The 21,085-nt window shown below is 44.8% G+C and overlaps 1 protein-coding gene across 1 annotated transcript in view; it reads right to left on the bottom strand.

The window, feature by feature from the left end:
- Positions 1 to 21,085, bottom strand: part of LOC122684783 (urea transporter 2-like) — a 33,747-nt gene that overhangs the window by 4,113 nt on the left and 8,549 nt on the right. The window contains 4 exon segments of the mRNA XM_043889121.1: positions 3,656 to 3,848; positions 8,508 to 8,636; positions 14,837 to 15,026; positions 16,007 to 16,187. Coding sequence (XP_043745056.1) covers positions 3,656 to 3,848; positions 8,508 to 8,636; positions 14,837 to 15,026; positions 16,007 to 16,187 — 693 coding nt within the window.

Here is a 21,085-nt window from a genome sequence, read left to right as displayed (position 1 = left end):
GAGGGCTTCCTCTAGACCCTCTGAAATCCTAGAAATATTCCAGGAATTCTGGAAAAATTAAAAAAATTTTTTAATTAAAAAATTTAAATAAAAAATTTTTATAAAATTTTTTAATGGAAGGGTAATTGCTTTACAGAAAGTTGTGTTGGTTTCTGTCTGGGCCATTTTCATGAATGATTTGACCAAAGAGCATCCAGCTCACAGTGGCTGATCCCGGGCTAGAGCCTCTGAGCCTGATTGCTGGTCTCTTGGTTGCTCACATTTGGTGCTAACCCAGGGATGGGGGAGCCCAGGAAGGAAGAGGAGCGCTTCTTCTGCTCTCCAGGAGCACTTGGCGGACAGGTAGCATGAGGAGTATCTGGAGAACAGCATGAAGCACTGGATCCCTGGGCTTGAGAGTCACTGGGAGATGTTGGATCTGGAGATGATTGATTTGGCAGTGATGTCAAGATAGCTTTTTTTAAAATAGCCAAATCACCCACATTTTGGCAAAAAGTTCTTTGAGGGCACAAAGAAAAAGAGGGAGATTGACAGGGCAGAGAGAGCACTGGCCCAGAGTCATGAGCCCCAGCTTTTAGGGGTTTCTGTGGAAGTTTGTGTGTGACCATCTCTGTACCACCAGGAGGCTGCCCAATAGACAATCTTCCAGTTTTAAAATTCTGCCAACTCCTTCCTCCATTATCAGCTCATGTGACCTCTTTGAGCACAGGACTCCTTTAGCTGGGGCCATAATAGGTGCTTAATAAATATGTGTGGATTAGTTCAGTGGTTTCCAAATTTTGTGAACATTGAAATCACCTAAAGATCTTTTCTTAAAAAATATTAATGCCTAGCACCTCCCCAGACATCCTAAGTGGTGTGAGGGGGCATGGCCAGAGCACCAGGTACAACAGAATTTGGGGACCAGTGGATTAGTCATCACCTACTGTAGATGTTGGGAGTTCATTGCATTTCTCCCTTTGATGAAATTTTGTTCTTTTTAACAACTTGATTTAATTCTAGTGTCAGTCTGATTTCTTTAGCAAATTTGAGGAATCCCAGATAGTTTTTAAACTATGTCCACTCTTGCCTCCAAATAGGTGGCCTTTTAAACACCAACCACTGTTTGGTCCAGAGCCTATAGACTTGTGCAAGGAATCACAGGGTGGGGTCCTGTCTTATTTACAGGAACCCTGAAAATCCTTTGTTTCAACCCAGGGACCTCAGTTCCATCTGGGAACCCAGGTTTAAAGTCCAACCAGGCAAGAATGAGAGAATTGAGGGGGCAAGCTGCCTTGGAGAGAAGTCTGAGTTCAGAATGAAGCTCTGCTGGGATCCAAACTTCAGCCTGGTGAACCGGGGCCCCGACCCCTCCATGCTGCTCTCTAAGTTACAGCCAACACCCTGGTACAAAGGGCAGTCAGGTGTGCGGTGGAAATTTACTAAGGACCGGCCTTCTCTGTCCTCCGGATAATCCTTGTGTAACAACAACAAGCCGGCTGAACAAAACAGAAATCATCCCCCTCATTGTTTTAAAGAGAAAGAGAGAAACGGCACTGATTGGTCAAAACTCGGATCTGGATGGTGTAGAAGGAAAGGAGTCAGTGGTCAGCGAGGTGGTGTGGGGGAGCTCAGAGGGTGAGCTTGGGCCTCGGGGCACCTGGATTTGGCTTCTAGTACTTTTTACTGTTTGAAGATGAACAAGAAGAATCTCTTCTATGTGGCTGTCTCTATGCTGGTCTCTCAGCACGGGATGGCCCAGCCTCGCGTGCAGGGCGGGTCGGGGGCTTGGTGGGCCTTTTCCCCCTACAGTGCCGCATACCCTGCGGCTGTCACTCAGGCCAGCTTCACCCGCGGGCTCAGGGGCAGCCGATTGTGCCCGGAAGCAGTGTCTCCAGTCACCAGATGGCTGATCACTGACCATTCAGATCATTTCGTTCCTGCTCCGACCCCAGTAGTTTTCCATTTGAGAAAGCGGACTTTCACTTAAACACAGGGCACTGTCTTTTCCATTGCCTTGGATTTAGGCCCTAACCCTGCCTCTGATCCCATTCCAGCCCCAGCCCCAGCCCCAGATAAAACTTCTAACAAGACAAAAACTTTAAAAAAAGTCTGGCATTGTTGGCAGCAGCGTCTGCCGTGAGGGAGGGGGAGGCCTTCCTTTCCTGACAGGTTCAGGCTCAGGGTATGGCCCAGCCTGCAGGGCCTGCGTTGTGCATCCCACCTACTGTCTGCCCGGCACCGGGGCCACACGGGCCCCACACTAAGGTGTAAGCACATCGAGACGCAGGGCCAGGCTGGGTGGGGAGGGCTCAGAAATCAGATTTTGTGAACAATATTTGCAGCACCAGCTACAGCTTGATCTTGGAAAACTAACCCTCCCTGTGTCTTGGTTTCCCCATCTGTAAAGAGGATGATGGTAGTTAGCTTTGGGTTATGGTGAGGTTTAAATGAGTTAGTAAGCTAAGGGCTTCAAACAGTGCCTGGTACATACTAAATTTGCTTCAGGGTCAGCTGTTAGCTATCCCTATGTTCATTAACAGGGCTTCTCTGGTGGCTCAGACAGTAAAGAATCTGCCTGCCATGCAGGAGACCTGGGTTTGATCCCTGGGTTGGGAAGATCCCCCTGGAGGAGGGCATGGCAACCCACTGCAGTATTCTTGCCTGGATCCCCATGGACAGCGGAGCCTGGTGGGCTACAGTCCATTGGGCTGTCTATTAATATGCATTAACAAGGTCAGAGTTTTACAATTCTACATTTTTAATCTTGTGTGAGATTTTTATTATATCCCTTTATCTCTGATTTCTAGAGTTCAGTAGAATAAATGCATTTGTATATCTGTGGATATCAGGACATAAGGCAAGGTTTCTCAGCTTTGACATTTTGGGCTGGTTAACTCTTCGCTGTGGGGAGAAGGCCGTGCATTGTAGGAGGTCTAGTGGCATCCCTGGCCTCTACTCACTAGAGGTCAGTGGTACATTCCACCTAGTTTTGACCTTTAAAACATTTCTGTAGACATTCACCCTCCTTAAGAAGGAAAAAAAAAAATCACTCCTGCTTGAGAGCCACTGATATGGAAAATACACAAAAATTTACCCCCATCTTCTATTGATAATATCTTTTTTTTTTTGGCAGTGGGGGGGCATGCCTCGTGGCTTGTGGGATCTTAGTTCCCTAACCAGGGATTGAACTGGGCTCTCGGCAGTGAAGCTTGGAGTCTTAACCACTGAACGTTCCGGGAATTCTCCTCTTGCTAATATCTTTAAAATCTTAAATGTTATTTCAGTGCCTTGACCCTTCACCCACCTATTCATCTTATTTAATATTTTCCCCTCAAAGCCACCATTCTGTATTGCCAGCCTAACCCTTATCTGTACCCTTGTTTATTACCTGCTGCCCTGGGCAGGTTGTAGATGTCCTGAAGGCAGGGATGTTGTCTTATTTTCTGTGTATGCTCAGTGTCCGATGACAAACCTGGCACCTATAAGGTCGCCAGTAGGGGGTTATGGAAAGAAGATATGGAGGTGGCACTGACTCCTTCCTGTGCTCCTCTCTGCTAAGATGCGTCATCTACTGGAGGTGCAGAGAAGCTGAGCGCCTGAGTAATCCACAAAGTGGTGAGTGAGATGGCTGCAGTGGAAACAGGCCCCCACACACCTGCCGATGGTGACTTACCAGGGGCATCTCAATCTCCGACCAGGTGATGTTGGGCACTGAAGACATAGGCTCCACCAGTGTCGTGGGGAAGAAGAGGTTGTAGTGGCCGGTGGCTGCCAAGTACAGGGTCAAGGCGAAGTTGAAGGGCAGGGTGAAGACAGGGAGGTCCCACTTGCTGAAGATGGAACTCAAGGCACTAGTAAAAATGGGGCTGGAGATGAAAGAGAGAAAAGATTAATTGCTGTGATCAATCTTCAGCCTACACTGTCTAGTCTGCTGTGGTCACTGGACCACTCACTGTTCCCCTTTCCTTGGCACAGTCATTCCTGTCTCTCTTGAGAATCTAGTGGTCCACTGACCTGGGACTGGATATAAGCCAGTGTTCAATATAAGTCTACATCCTTGGGAAACAAAATTTAAAAGTCTTATAACTTGTTTTCAGTAGGAAACTTATAAAATAATTTACATATTTCTTTGTTTCTTAAACCAAGAAAACAAATTCTAATCCTTACAAAATGGCATGTGTTGCCTTTGGATCATTACAAGGTACATACATCATGATGTAACCTGGGCTGTGATGACATTTAGAATGTATGCTTTAAATAACCTTCTAGGGGGAGGCTGCTATGGATGTAGGAAACTCGCAGGCTTGAATTCAGTTGAAGTGCTTGGAACTGTTCTGGGAACCAGCATGTGAAAGTGAAACCTTCAGTGGATTGCGTCCTCTGTTTTCCTTTCATCTTCCTTGTAGAGAGCATGGATTTTGGAGAAAGAGGGAGTGAGGTGCAAATCCTAACTCCTACACTTAAAGGCTGAGTGAGTAGCACTAGGAAATTTACCTCGCCTCATCTCAGTTTATTCTGAGAGGCCCATCACCTGGCATCCAATGCCCTATGCTTCCTACAGGGGCACAGGTGCATTGCTGCGGGGCTAAACGTGAACTCATGTGATACAGTGGATTGGTTAACTTTTAATTAAGGATGATCAATCTCAAACAGGCATTTAAGCCTGCCCTAATCCCTACTATAGATCCCTAGCAAATTAACTTTCCAACTTGCTGAGACAACTAGTTCACATTTTCTCCTTTCTCCTCAAATCTTCGCTTTTTGTCTCCCTTTAGTTTCACTAACCACCTTGCTTTACTTCATTAAGAAAACAGCAATGACATGATGAGAAATGCCTCATCTTCCTGACCATAAGATTCATATTCCAACTGCTTTGTTCCCACACACTCTGCCTCTCTGCCTTTTCATATAATGGAGTGTTCCCGCTCTTATCAGGCTAATTCTTTTTCTTGTGCTTTGGGATCCAGCCTGTCTCAAAGTCTTGGTTCCTGCAATTCTGTCCTTTCTCTTTTGCAGCTTCAACCTCTCCTGTTTCTCCAGGTCACCCTCATAAATACATAACGTGCTCCAGTGCATGTATGCTCAGTTGCTCGGTCGTGTCCAACTCTTTGCGACCCCATGGACTGTAGCCTGCCCCAGGCTCCTCTGTCCATGGGATTTTCCAGGCAAGAATACTGGCATGGCTTGCCACTTCCTACTCCAGGGAGGTCTTCCCTCCCCAGGGATCAAACCCGGGTCTCCTGTGGCTCCTGCATTGCAGCTGAATTCTTTACCACTGAGCCACCTGGGAAGGCCAAAGTGCTCTAGAACCTCGTAACATAAAGGTCTTTCCCCTTTAACCTGATTTCTGCTCCAGCTATTGCCCCATTTCTCTGCCTCCTGGACAGCAATACTCAGGACTAGTCTGTCTTTGCTGTCCCCAGTCTTTCTCTTCCTGTTCTTTATCGAACTCACTCCTATCAGGTATATGTTCTCCCCATGCGATGGAAATGGCTCTTGTCCAGCTCACAGATGCCATCTCTCTTGCTGAATCCATGGTCAATCTCCGCCCCTTTCATTTGACAGTTGGATCCTCAACCCTTGCATCAGGGAATGGGACCCTTCTGTCAGGGCTACCACGACACTGCACTTAGTTGCTCCTGCAGGAGCTCCTCAAGTCCCCTTTGGTGGTCCTTCCTCTCTTCTGCCAGACATCTAAGGTTGGAGGATCCTACAGCTCTGTCTTGAGTCTTCTCTGTTTGAATCCTCTCTTTCTGTGTGACTGTCTTTAGTCTCCAGGATGAAGTATCTTCTATATGCTACTATTTTCTAATCTTGACCAGATCACTAAGTTCCAGATTTGCACATCCAATTTCTTTTTCAGCATCTCTACTCAGAAGGCTGAAGTTTAATGTGTCCAAACGGAGCTCTTGATTTGTGTCCTTTCCCCCACCACCAATTTTTTTTTCCTGCCTTTTCCATCAGCCCAAGTTCTCACGCAGATTATAGGAGCATACTGAGTCTTCTTTCCTCCCTACCTCATCACACTCCACAGCCTCCCAGAATATCCTGTTGCCTTCACCTTCCTTAAAATATACCCCAAGCCTAGCCACTTCTCATCACCTTCATGGACATGGCTCTAGTCAAAGCATTTCTGTCCTCGGTGGGCTATTGCAGTAGACTTCTAACTACGCTTCCAGCTTCCATGGCTGTTCCAGCTAAAATCCACTCTCTACACTGCAAGGAGAGAGATTTGTTTAAATTTATCCACATCCTTTCACTCTGCTTAAAGCCCTTTAACTGCTTCTCACCACAGCTGTAGTAAAAATCGAAAGGCTTACTGGACAGGTACAAACTATTAGGTACAAAGTAAGCTACAAGGATATATTTGCAACACAGGGAATATAACCAATATCTTATAATATTTATAAATGGAATATAATCTTTAAAAATTGTGAATCACTATATTGCACACCTGTAACTTATATAACATTGTCCAGCAACAACATTTCAATTAATAAAAAGGCTCCCTGGAGTCACGTGGTGCATGGGGTATGGCCCTCATTACTTCTTCCCTGTCCTGCCACCCCTGCTTCATTCACTGGGCTTCAGCCCCACTGGTCTTGCTTCTTTAGCACATCATGCTTCTTTAGCTGGAATTTTTTCACATGCTGCTGGTTCTGCCTGTGATTTCAAATGGCAGGTACACTCTTGTCGTTTAGGTGACTGTTTAAATATTCCCTCTGCAAAGTGGCCTTCCCTGATCATGCAAGTCTGGACCACCCTTTCCCATTTGCCCCGTTTTGCTTTCCTTAAAGCACTTATCACAACTTGAAAGGATCTTTTTAATGAACAATTTATGAATTTCTTTCTTTCTTTGCCAAGAAGAATGTAAGCTCCCAGAGGATGGAGACCTCCTCTTGCTCACAGCTGTCCCCACCATCTAGAATAGTCCCCGGACAATGAAGGCCCTCAGCAAATTGTAGTTTGTCTGGTAACTCTGGCAATACTAGTCCCTGCCCTGTGGACTGGGTTCTAGGGCTGCGTGAATGGATTAGTGAAGTGCCAGGGTAGTAAAAGAGAGATCGGCCGCAGCAGGTGCTCAATTTTTTTTTTTTTCATGTTAAATTGGGAAGTGAGGGTGAGGTCACTGTAGACACACTTGCACCCAGTGCCCCGTGGCTTAAGGGCTTTTGTAGTTATAAACCAAATGGATGCAAATGAAGACAGGCCCTCCTCCTTCTGCGACGTGGCATGTGGGGGGCATTAAGGAAATCACCACAGAAATGGCTGCCTTAGCATTTTGTCTTGAAACATTAAGGAGGAAATCCTAAGAAGAAATGTAAATTGCCCAGAATGCTTAATGTCGTAATTTATTTGCAAACACTACTAAAAAGTACCGGAACAGCACTTAAACTAAATTAAACGAACTGGTTTTACTAACTCCCGACTTTGAAACCAGAGAAAGATGTTAAAAATCAGACAGCATGTCGGAGAGTTGTAGGGCTCGGGGACTAGGGCTCACGGGCTCCCCTGAGGCTTTCGGTCACTGCGCGGGTGTGGGTGTGGGTGTGACCAGCGGCAGTGGGTGTGACGCTACAGACCCATTGCAGGTTCAAGTGAACTGGGCATCACGTGTGTAAAAGGCCTATTTGTTCCTAACACCCTTCATCTTGACTTTATTTTGAAGAATGAGGCGATCGCACAGCAAGACCTCAACCGATGCTTCTTGTTCAAAGATTCTACGCTTTAAACAGAGACATTTTGTTCCAAGCAAGCTCTCTGATTCTGTTAGAAGCAAAATTTCAGTTTTTGGGTCTTGGTTAGGCCACTGGATAGATGATTCTCATGCAGCCTGGAGTTGAATAGTGCGGACTCTGGGTTTATCATCTGGGGTAGGTTATGCTGCCTCTGCATGCCTTTCCTTCCCTTCTGTAAACTGGGGACAGTAATAGTCCTCCCTTGCCTAGCACTGTGCCAGGCACTTAGAAAATACTCGGTAAGTGTTAGCCCTCATTAGTAAGCCTATCATAAAGAGGAGTTATCAGCACAGTAAAACCTATGTGGTGGACTTCCCTGGTGGTCCAGTGGTTAAGAATTCACCTGCCAATGCAGGGGACAGGGTTCAATCCCGGGTCTGGGAAGATTCCACGTGCTGTGGGATAACTGAGCCTGTGCTACAGCTGCTGAGGCTCACACGCTCTGGAGCCTACTTTCTACGACCGGAAAAGCTACCACAATGGAAGCCCACATATGGTGATGAAGAGTGGTCCCTACTCACCATATCCGTAGAAACCCATGTGCAACAAAGACCCAGCAGAGCCATAAATAATAAAGAAATAGCCAATATGAAAAAAATGTGGCATCTGGCCTTTGAAAGGTCCCCCTGTTATTCCCAACTCAAAATGACCCCCTCGTGTTACAACTGAACTCATGGACTTTTGGGAGACAAGCCAGCCTTTGAAGACACTGGGTCCCCTGCCAGTGTCAGACACAACGCCTTGGGTCCCTGTAGGTGTGTAAGCAGAAGGAAGGAGGTGTCTCACCAGGACATAGCCGTGAGGGTCACAGGAAGCAGAAGCCACCAGTAGTAGTCTAACTTCTCAGAGAACACAGCCACCAGCGTTCCCACCAGCATCCCGTTGTACCCGTGCAGACCCGAGGAGATGGCGGCCCTGGGGGTGAAAACAGTTACTGTGTAAGTTTAGTGGCACTCACTGGGCCCATTCCTGGTGCTCACAGAAAAAAATCAGTTCACTTGATGAATACTGGGTAGTCACATTGCTGCCGGTATCTTTCTAGATCACACACGCGCGCGCACGCACACACACACACACACACACACCTGTGATTACTCTCGCTGATCTAGAATTAAATGATGCACTTTGTGTCTAAACTCTCCTTTGCAAGTCAGGGGAGTCTACACTCCTTGATACAGAGGGAAATCTAATAGAAACCTGACACCAGGAAGGTGTATGTGTGTGTGTGTGTGTGCACACGCACGCATGTGTGTGTGAAAGAGGGCAGGAAGAGGAAGGAGGGAGGCAGGGAAGAGAGCGTGTGTTCTGACTGTGCTGTGTGACACTGTGATTTTCTGACATTGAGTGCTTTCTCCCGTCTGAGGTTGTCCCCAGAGTTGACGAGGGGTGTTAACCACGCTCCTCCCCATACTCGGCATGGTAGGGGGACCCAGAGACCCCATAGAATCCAAGCTCTGCCTCCTTCTGCTTCATCAGAGGTGCCTGTGTGTACCCAAACTCTCCCTGATCCGAGTGAACTCTGCCCTTGACCCTTCCCATTGCTCTGCTGGGCAAGGGATGAGACTGGGCAAATCACATTGCAAACCCCCCACAGAGAATGAGATTTGTGTGCTGTGGTCTCCCCTGCCCTCCACTGAAAGCTTCATGGGGCAACGCTCATCTGATGTGAGTGTCGGCAGCAGTCAGTAGTGTCTGTACAAGGAGAGTTGTTGAATGGATGTGAGTGCATGTTAAAGCCTACCAGGTACTGACTGTTTCATAGGCAGAGGCATCTGGAAGCATCATGTCCTGTGATGGAGGGAGGGTGCTCTGACCAGAGGAGGCTCCTGCCTGGCAGAGGCCATGGCTTGGGTCTAGAACAGGGGACCTCCAGTTCTGGAGTGAGCAGGAGATCAGCTCAGCTAGATTAGGGGAGTGGGAGGCAGGGGAGAGGGTGGGAAAGCATATCTAGACAGTGTCTAACAAGAGAAGCTGAACATGGGGCCCTTGTGTGGGGACACTTATATGGGATTCGGGACAGCTGGGTCTTTAGCTGCTCCTGGGAGCGGGCAGGGGGTTGAGAAATAACAGGGTGGGAGGAAAGACCATTGGAGTTCAGAGTCTCCTCAGGACTAGAATAACTACCCGAGAAACCTATGTTTTGGGGAAAAACTCTTTATCTTTAAGGGTGTTTGCATTTTCTCCATATTTTTTCATTTCTGTTCCATGTGAGAATTTAGTATTATTTTAGTTTTAATAGCAGCTGATTTGGGAAAACTGAGCAGAGACCATTGACCCATATTGGCAGGAGGGTGTATAGGAGCAGCAGGAATCAAAGGAAGGGACTCAGGGGAGATAAAATTAGGGGGGGCATCTAAGGGCTGCCTCCACAGTTGTCCTTCCCCATGGCAAGTCCCCTTCCCTGGACCCTTCTGTAGCAAAGCTTTTGTGGCTTCTGGTTTGATTGTCAAAAGGAAACCCATCACCTTACATCCCTGCCCTGACCGTCAAAAATATAAAATTAGGTTCAATCTCAGTGCCCCCAAAGGCCTTCATTAGAACCACGTTCTTCCAGGACACTGTGGCATTAGTGCTGCTGAACTTGAGGCTGCCGTGGTAAAGCGGCTTCTTGGACTAGTGGGGTTGGGGTAGGAGAAGTACGGATTGGGGAGTGGGCATGGGGGGAAGAAGGAGTGGTGGGCAGGGAGAAGGGGTGTAGTGGGGTGTGGGGATAGGTCGGTAGGCATGATGGAGGGGAGCGGTGGAGGTCATGACTAGGATATGCAGCTACATCAGTGGTTTTCTGGGGACCGTGGTGAAGCTGGGGCTTCTCGGAATGATGTGTGTATGGAAGTCACGTAGGGTGCTTAGAGCTTTGAGCCTATGATGTAGAATCTGTCACTGACCTTCCAGAAACGAAATTGGAGTCTTTGCTAGACACTGTGGTAGAATATGGAACATCTGAGATGGAATTCTTGTTCTCAACATAGCCAGTGAGACCAGACTCAGAAAGCAGAGAAACATCCCATATGGTATGGGGGTATATTCTGTGATTGTTCAAAGAGAAAGGAGGGTTCAGAGAGCACTGGGATAGTCAGGGGTGGCTCCCTGGAGGAGGAGGGATTTGCAGGAGGTAGAATTAGATTTTACAGTGGAGGTGATGAAATAGATTCTAGGGATTAGATTTGGTAGACAGAGTGCCTGAAGAACTATGAACAGAGGTTTGTAACATTATTTGGGAGGCAGTGACCAAAACCATCCCTAAGAAAAAGAAATGCAAGAAGGCAAAGTGGTTGTCTGAGGAGGCTTTACAAATAGCTGAGAAAAGAAGAGAAGCAAACAACAAGGGAGATAGGGAAAGATATACCGAACTGAATGCAGAGTTCCAGAGAACAGCAAGGAGAGGTAAGAAGGGCTTCTTAAATGAACAATGCAAAGAAATAGAGGAAAACAATAGAATGGGAAAGACTGGAGATTTCTTCAAGAGAATCGGAGATATCAAGGAAATATTTCATATCAGGAAGGGCACCACAAAGGACAGAAAGGGTAAGGACCTAACAGAAGTAGAAGAGATTAACAACAGGTGGCAAGAGTACACAGAAGAACTACAGAAGAAAGGTCTTAATGATCAGGATAACCATGATGGTTATCACCTAGAGCCAAACATTCTGGAGTGTGAAGTCAAGCGGGCCTTAGGAAGCATTACTAAGAACAAAGCTACTGGGAGTGATGGAATTCTAGCTGAGCTATTTAAAATACTAGAAGATGATGCTACTAAAGTGCTGCACGAAATATGCCAGCAAATTTGGAAGACTCAGCTGAGGCCACGGCATTGGAAGAGGTCAGTTTTCATTCCAAACCCAAAGAAGGGCAATACCAAAGAATGTTCACACTACTGTACTATTGTGCTCATTTTACATGATGGTTATGCTCAAAATCCTCTAAGCTGGGCTTCAGCAGTATGTTGACTGAGAACTTCCAGATGTACAAGCTGGATTTAGAAAAGGCAGAGGAATCAGAGATCAAATTGCCAACATTTGGTGGATCATGAAGAAAGCAAGGGAGTTCCAGAAAAACATCTACTTCTGCTTCATTGATTATACTAAAGACTTTGACTGTGGATCACAACAAAATACAAAGAATTCTTAAAGAGATGGGAGTACTAGACCACCTTACTTGTCTCCTGAGAAACCTGTATGAGGGTCAAGAAGAAACAGAACTGGATATGGAAAACTGACTGGTTCAAAATTGGGAAAGGAGAATGACAAGTCTGTATATTGTCACCTTGCTTATTTAACTTATATGCAAACTACATCATGTGAAATGCTGGGCTGGATGAATCACAAGCTGGAATAAAGATTGCTGGTAGAAATATCAACAACCTCAGATACACAGATGATACTACTCGAATGGCAGAAAGTGAAGAGGAACTAAAGAGCCTCTTGATGAGAGTGAAAGAGGAGAGTGAAAAGGCTGACTTGAAACTCAGCATTCAAAAAACTAAGATCATGGCATCTGGTTCCATCACTTTGTGGCAAATAGAAGGGGAAAAAGTAGAAGCAGTGTAAGATTTTATTTTCTTGGGCTCCAAAATCACTGTGGACTGCCCTTTCCAATCACTTTCATGACTGCAGCCATGAAATGAAAAGAAGCTTGCTTGCTAGAAGGAAAGATATGACAAACCTAGGCAGCATATTAAAAAGCAGAGAAATCAGCTTGCAACAAAGGTCCATATAGTCAAAACTGTGGTTTTTCCAGTAGTCATGTACAGATGTGACAGTTGGACCATAAAGAAGACAAAGCACCAAAGAATTGATGCTTTCAAATTGTGGCGCTGGAGAAGACTCTTGAGAGACCCTTGGACTGCAAGGAGATCGAATCAGTCAATCCTAAAGGAAATCAACCCTGAGTATTCATTGGAAGGACTTGTGTTGAATCTGAAGAGTCAATGCTTTGGCCATCTGATTTGAAGAACTGACTCATTGGAAAAGACCCTGATGCTGGGAAAGACTGAGGGCAAATGGAGAAGGGGGCGACAGAGGATGAGATGTTTAGATAGCATCACCAACTCAGTGGACATGAATTTGAGCAAACTCTGGGAGACAGTGAAGGACAGAAGCACCTGTGTGCTGCAGTCCGTGGGGTCACAAAGAGTCAGACATGACTTTAGTGACTGAACGGCAACAACAGGATTGGACAGGCAGAAGCAAACGCTCTCAGCTGGGAAGAGTGTGATGCTGTGTGGTAGGCTGGGTGAGGCCCGTCAGAGAAGGCTTTGGAATCCGGCTGAGGGATTGGGTTTTTACCTCATGTGCTCTTGTCTTAGATTCTTAATCAGGATATTTGGGAAGATTAGGCAGACAAGGTGTGTGTTTCCCTTGTAAAGCTGGGAGCAAAAAAATCCATGGAGCAACTCTTTGAATGACTTGGCAAGTTTTCCAGTGGATTATGGCCAGCAGGGAAGGGGGAGAATCAAACTGTCAGAGCAGGAAGGGACCCGGACTTCTTGAAGATGACCTGTAGGTTGGCTAGATGGAATTCACCTCAGGGGATTTTTGGCAAACAATGATGGAGCAGAAAGACAAGAGCTGATTTGTGAGAGGCCAGTTATGTGTCAGCTGCTGTGAGGCTTTAGGTAAGTGGCAGCAAAGAATAGGGAATCCAGTGCTAGAAGCCGAGACACAGATCCGCTGAAGTGCATTTCTCCTGTCACTCACCAGAACTACACCCCAAAGAATTCAGCCTCTCATCCATCTGACCTGGAATGGCCTCCCAGCTAGAGCTGGCGTGTGCCTTGGTGGAGCTGGAATGTCGGTGGCTGGAGGAGTGTGGCACTGGTTACAACACAAGCAACTTGGATCATTCCCCAGGCTCTGGGGTCACCAGGGGCCTCTGGCTCTGCTGTCCACTCTGTCCATGTGCCAGGGAGAGTAGCCACGTGTCGAAATCTGAGCCCTGCCACCCATTGGCCATGGCACCATCTGCGAGCAACTCCCAGCCTCCTTTCTCTCACTTGCAAAATGTGAACGCTTTTTTCTCCAGGTGATTCACTGTCTGCTTTGTGAAGTGGCAGGAAGAACCACAAGTAACAAGGCAAGAAGGTGTTTTTCAATCTTGGACAGTACTCCACAGTAAGGAAGGAATGTATTTTGTAGTATGACCCAGTTTCTCTCTCTCTCTCACACACACACACATAACATGACTGAAACAAAAATTTCACAAAATAATACTTCACCTTTACTACGTATGGATCACTCTAATCTGTTTTATTTTATTCTGTTATTTTAATTAAAAAAATTTTTTTAAATGCTGCTGACCATTCATGATATGTGAGTGGATTTGTGACCCCAAATTAAAAAAAAATTGAGGACATGGGCATTCCTAAACCTCTCTGGTCATCAGAAGCACCCAGGAGAATCTTATTTAAAACACTATCCTCACATCCAGATCCGCTGAAAGGGAACATCTCTGGGAAGGAGGGAGAATGGGGGGAGGTGAGAAATTACATTTCTTAACAATCACTCCAGGTGATTCTAGCCATCAGGAAAGTTTGGGAACCATAACTTATGGCAAAGGTCAGTTCAATAAAATGCTACTTATTGTTACTGGAATTTGTGGCCCCTGGTGCAGAGCTGGCCGCTCCCCCAGCCTGCCACTGTGCTTCCCGGCTCCTGTTTGTTCCCTTCTCTAAACCACCCCGGCTCTACCTCCTTGCCCGCTGGCCTTCCACTCTCCCACCTCAGCGCTACGAGTTCAAGGCTGCCCTCTCTAACCTTCCCAGCATGTAGAGATGTCTGCTTGCTCTGAACTCTCCAGTATGTATACTGTCTAGTATTATTCAGAGACATTTCTTGTCTGTTAGTTGTATCTCCCTCAACTGCGTTGTAGGCTCCATGAAGGAAGAACAGCTGCACCCGCCTTTGAGGGAATGTTTCCAGAAGGTTCTACAGTCAAATGGAGCCTGGTGCTGTCACTTGCTGTGAGCACACTGTGTGAAGAACTCCAGTGACATGTTCAAAGGTGATTCTCAGGAAACTGGTTGGCTGATACTAGGATACAGTTGGCTGGTCACTCAAGTAATTACTTCTCCACCTCTCTACTCTGAGAACCCAAGACCTGCATACAGAGGAACTCACCTGTCCTGGCTCAAGATGAGGGCAGTTAAAGTTGACACCACGGTCCCCAGACCTCCCGTAATCATCCACCAGGGGTTCTGGATCAGGAGCCCTATGAAGATGATGAGCCCGCTGAGAGGGTTGTTGGCAAACATCACCTGAGCGGCCCCCCTCAGAACCCAGTCTGTGAACTGGAAGGCCAGGGGTTTATCTGAAAGAGATAGGCAGAGTCATCAGCAGGGTTGAGCCTGTGCTTCCCCGCCGGACCGCTGTTGGCGTGGCAAGCAAAGCAGACAGGGGCGCACTAGTGGGGACATTTCCTCTCATCCCTCCTGGGGTCCAGCCTGAGCCTCGGAGCGGCCTGGCAGTCAGTCCACAGTGGGTGCAGTTCTGCCGTACAGACTGAGCGCCATGCTGAGACCAATTGAATGCTGTTCCAGCCATCAGCTTGGTTGGCAAGGAAGCCCCAGGAACATTCCAAAGGAAATTTATTGGTCCAAAGGAAGAGGTGGGGAGGGAAGGAAACTCTTTGGTGTAGAACTCTATGGCTCAGTTGAGGGCTGGTATCTGAGCAGGAAAGAAACTGGTCTGGAGGGGAAAGAAAGCTGGGAAAGAAATGATTTTAGCCCAGCTGTGAAATTAGCATTGAGTTATGCATTGACACTGAAGATTGACATCTGTTCTGTCTCATTCTCTGGTTTGGTTTCCAGGACAACCTATACAAGTGGGGGGCAGGAGGGGGAAGGGAGGGTGGGGGCTATTTGCTGCAACATTAGTTAAGGGAAACTGGGAGATGAATGATGTTAAAAGGAAAGAACCTGGAACACTGGGGAGGGTGAGGCCCATATTTTCTTGGCACATAAAAAATGACTGTGGAATAAGGGAAGGAATGACCATTTAGCTTGTTAGAAAATGGCTTACATGTTGCTACTATGGTGGCCCTATATCTATTCCAGGTAGGAGTGAAGCACTGGCAAAGAGCTAAAATCAGTGAAATGCACTGAATTCTGAGATCATGGGAATTCAGATGGTAGGATACATTATGCTCCCTGGAGCCAGCTTGGGGCCGCAACACCTCGAATGTGGGGACCTGCCGTGGGTAAGTGAGGGAGCAGCTTCCCCAGTCCAAGCCAGGGGGGACGTAGGCTCCCTGGCCTGGCCCGGCTGCTTCGCCCCTGGACATCCGCCTACCTTTCAGCCAGCTCCTGTACTCCTTCATCTCGCCTGTGAGGTAGCCCACTGCCTGGAAGAGACCGATGCCCCCTTGGCCTGCAGAGCCCTGGGGGGCTGCCCCACTTTCTCTTCGTGTATCCTTTTCATTGGGTTTTTCAATCTTCACAATGTGGCTTTCTTCGTTGGATGACCGGAGACCCTTTCAGGAAGAGCCATGATAAAACATTAAATAACAGAGCTTTTTGAGAGCAGGGGCATTTGGGGCTAGGGAAGATTGTCAGATTTTTTTAAAAATAAAGATAGGGGATTATGAGATAAATGTCCATTGTGCAATGCTGTCTAGAGTGCTTCATGTAGGCCTGCCCATCCCAGGACCGCTCCACAGTCCTCATAGCAGGGTTCTTAACTTTGCGTGTCCATGGATCCCTTTTGGTAGCTTGGCAAGCCTGTGGACTTCTTTCTAGAATGTTTGTAAATGCATCAAATGAGATTGCAATGAAAACCAATTATATTGAAATGCAGTTATCACAATATTTTAAAAACCCGATGTGCATATAGGGGCAGTAGATCCAATACCAATACTGATTATAATTCCAAGGTAGAGATGAGTGAATATGTGGGATGTCAACTCAGGACAACTCTCTAGGGCCATTCTAGCTCCAGAACTCACTGTAGGATCACCCAAGACCTTTACTGTGACTACATCACAGCTCAACTTTGGCCCAGTCTTGCTGCTTTCAGTTCTTTACAAGTATCGACCCAAGGACAGACCCCAGTATACTTCTTAGATCCATGTCTCCATCTTGGAGTTAGCGTTCTAGGAGAACCCAGTCTGTGGCAATGACAAAAATCCCAGGTACTACTGATGTGGCTGTTGTTCATTGCTTATATTTATCATTGAAGTAAATGCTAAAGTTCACTGGAGGTTAGTGAAAATAAAGGTAAATTCTTTTCTCCTTCTAAGTTCCATCCATCCATGAACCCTTGGATCAGGACTCCTTGCTCTAAAACTATGCCTTCCAATATAATAATCAGTTGGACATATGACTCTTGGCACTTAAAATGTGGCTAATCTGAATGGAGATGTGCTCAAGTAGGTTTTGAAAACTTAGTATGAAAAACAAATGTATAAAAGACCTCAATGATACTTTCTGTTGATTATATATTAAAATGATGATATATTCATATGTATTAAGTTAAATAAAATTTATTTATTCAAATAATATTATTTACTCAAATAATTTCACCCATAATGAGCTGTTTGTATAGTTTAGAGATTAATATATTTTAGAGCACATCCCAATTTAGATTAGCCACAGTTCAACATCACAAAAACAAACAATCCAATTAAAAAATAGGCAGAAGATATAAAAAGACATTTTTCCACAGAAGACATATAGATGGCTAAAAGGCACACAAAAGATGCTCAGCATCACTAATTATTAGAGAAATGCAAATCAAGGCTACAATGAGGTATCACCTCACACCAGTCAGAATGGCCATTATCAAAAAGTCTATGAACAATAAATGCTGGAGAAGGTGTAAAGAAATGGGAACCCTCCTACACTCTTGGTGGGAATGTAAATTGGTACAGTCACTATGTAGGAAAACTAAAGATAGAGCTACCATATGATCCAGCATTCTGACTCCTAGGCATATATATGGGGAAAAACACAATTTGAAAAGATACACGCATCCCAATGTTCATTGCAGCACTATTTACAATAGCCAGACTATGGAAACAAGCTAAGAGTCCATCAGTTGGATAGATGGATTGATAAAGAAAATGTGGTATATACATACAATGGACTATTAGCCATGAAAAGAATGAAATCATGCCATTTTCAGCAACATGTGGACCCAGAGATTATCATACTAAATGAAGTAAGCCAGTCAGAGAAAGACAAATATCATATGATATTATTTATATGTGGAATCTAAAAAAATGGTACAAAGAAACTTATATACAAAATAGAAACAGACCCACAGACCTAGAAAACAAACATGTTACAAAGGGGAAAGAGGAGGGAGGGATTATTACTTTGGGATTAACATATACACACTACTATATATAAAATAGATAAACAACAAGGACCTACTATATAGCACAGGGAACCATACTCAATATTTTACAAAATATTGCAATAACTTATCAGGGAAAAGAATCTGAAAAAGAACACACACACACACACACACATATAACTGAATCACTTTGCTGTACATCTGAAACTAATACATTGTAAATCAGCTATACGTCTATAAAAAATAAAATAATTTTATCTACTTCTTTTCTTTTTACTTTTAAAATATAACAATATAAATTTAAACTTATATGTGTGGCTCACATTATGTTTCTATTGTACTCTAATGGTCTACAGATTTCTCTAACCTTCTTACGGCATCAAAACTTAAATGTCCTGAGGATGTCAGTAGAAATGATGAGCTGAGGCCCCCTCAAATTCTCTCCTCCATTAAGGCAATGAGAACACTGGGAAAAAATGTGACTGAGGTGGTGGATAACAATTGAGGAAAACAAGAAGTTAATAAAAAGCTTAAAAGGAAAAACTAGCATGTCCAAAGTGGGCTTTAAAAAGCTTGGGAATATGTCTTGTTAATCTCTGGAATTCTGCATTCAGTTGGGTATATCTTTCCCTATCTCCCTTGCCTTTCACTTCTCTTTGTTCCTATTTGTAAAGCTTCCTCAGATAACCACTTTGCCTTCTTGCATTTCTTTTTCTTTGGATGTTTTTGGTCGCTGCCTCCTGTACAATGTTATGAACCTCTGTCCATAGTTCTTCAGGCACCCTGTCTACCAAATCTAATCTCTTGAATCTATTTTTCACCTCCACTGATTTTAGTCATATCTGAATGGTCTAGTGGTTTTTCCTACTTTCTTCAATATAAGTCTGAATTTTTCAATAAAAAACTCATGTTCTGAGCCACAGTCAGCTCCATTGTTGATGGGATACAATATATAAGGATGTCATTTGTACAACACTAACAGCATAAAGGGGAGAAGGCAACGGCACCCCACTCCAGTACTCTTGCTTGGAGAATCCCATGGACGGAGGAGCCTGGTGGGCAGCAGTTCATGGGGTCGCTAAGAGTCGGACATGACTGAGCAATTTCACTTTCACTTTTCACTTTCGTGCATCGGAGAAGGAAATGGCAACCCACTCCAGTGTTCTTGCCTGGAGAATCTCAGGGACGGGGGAGCCTGGTGGGCTGCCGTCTATGGGGTTTCATAGAGTCGGACACGACTGAAGCGACTTAGCAGCAGCAGCAACAGCCCAAAGGTGATATGGATAGAATTATATAGTAATATAGCTTTGGATAATATTGTAATTAAGTTGAATTTAATCCAAACTATATTTTTATAAGTTAAGACATTTAATTGTAATATCCAGGACAACTACTCAGAGAAAAAACTAAAACATATACATAACAATGACAGAAGAATTAAAATGATACACTAGAAAACACCTGTTTAAGATAAAAGATGGCAGTAGTGAAGTAATACATAAACAAAAAAGATACATCATATATAGAAAGCAAATAGCAAAATGGCAGGCATAAATCCTACCTGATCAGTAACTACATTAAATGTAAATGGATTACATACTTCAAAGACAGAAATTGGCAGAACAGAATTTTAAAAGTTATACAACTATATCTTCTCTAAAAGAGACACACTTTATATTCAAAAATATAAATTGATTGTAAGGATGGAAAAATATATATTGTGCCAACAGTTACCAAAAAAAAAAAAAGCCAAAGCAAAGCAAAAGCTGGTGTGACTATACTAACATCAGCAAAATAGACCTTTTGCTAAGACAAAAATTGTTACTAGAGAATAAGAAAGAAAAATTTAGTAATAAAATGATCAATCTACCAAGAGAATATAATAATTATAAACACTACATGCTTAACAACAAAGCCCCCAAATTTATGAAGCAGCAATTTTTAGAACTGATGTGAGGAAAAGTTGTTTCAATAATAATAATTGAAGCCTTCCATATTGCATTTGAAAAAAATGATAGAATATCTAGGTAGAAGATCAAGGAAATAGAAGACTTGAACAACTCTAATAAACTAGATCAAACAGACAGAGGTAGAACCCAACAGCAGCAGAATATACCATTTCTAGTGCACCTGGAACCTTCTCCAATATAGTTCATGCCATGTGAGTGTGTGATCAGTTGTGACTGACTCTTTGCAACCCCAGAGACTGTAGCCCACCAGGCTCTTCTGTTCATGGGATTTCCCAGGCAAGAATGGTTGTCATTTCCTTCTCCAGGGAATGCAGGGATCGAACCCACCTCTCTTGCATTGGAAGGTGGGTTCTTTACCACTGCACCACTAGGAGGGTCTGATGCTGAAGCTGAAGCTCCAATACTTTGGCCACCTGCTGCGAAGAGCTGACTTATTGGAAAGACACTGAAGCTGGGAAAGCTTAAAAGCAGGAGAAGAAGGGGATGACAGAGGACAATATGGTTGGATGGCATCACTGACTCAATGGACATGAGTTTGAGCAAGCTCTGGGAGATGGTGAAGGACAGGGAAGCCTGGTGTGCTGCAGTTCATGGGGTCACAAAGACATGACTGAGTGACTGAACAACACTTGGGAAGCCCATAGACCATGCTGGGCCATAAAATAAGTAAAACATTTTTATGGCTAAAAACATTAGTAAAGGGATTGAAATCATAAACAACACGTTTTCTGGCCACAGTGAAGTGAAATTAGATGGTACTGATGAAGCTATCTCCAGGGCAGCAAAGGAGAAACAGACAAAAAGAACAGACTTGTGGACACAGAGAGAGGAGAGAGTGGGACAAATTGAGAGAGTAATGTTGAAACATATACGTTACCATATGTAAAATGAGATAGGCAGTGGAAATTTGGTGTATGGCCCAGGGAGCTCAAATCTGGTTCTCCATGACAACCTAGAGAGGTAGGGTGGGGCAGGAGGTGGGAGGGAAGCGCAAGAGGGAGGGGCCATACACAGACCTACGGCTGATTCATACTGACATGTTGCATAAACCAATGCAGTATTTAAAGCGATTATCCTCCAATTGAAAGTAAATATATTTAAATTA

The sequence above is a fragment of the Cervus elaphus genome, chromosome 27 (assembly GCF_910594005.1).
Source record: "Cervus elaphus chromosome 27, mCerEla1.1, whole genome shotgun sequence".
Lineage (NCBI taxonomy): Eukaryota > Metazoa > Chordata > Mammalia > Artiodactyla > Cervidae > Cervus > Cervus elaphus.
Note: the sequence above shows the minus strand (reverse complement) of the source record. Positions and strands in the feature narration are given on the sequence as shown.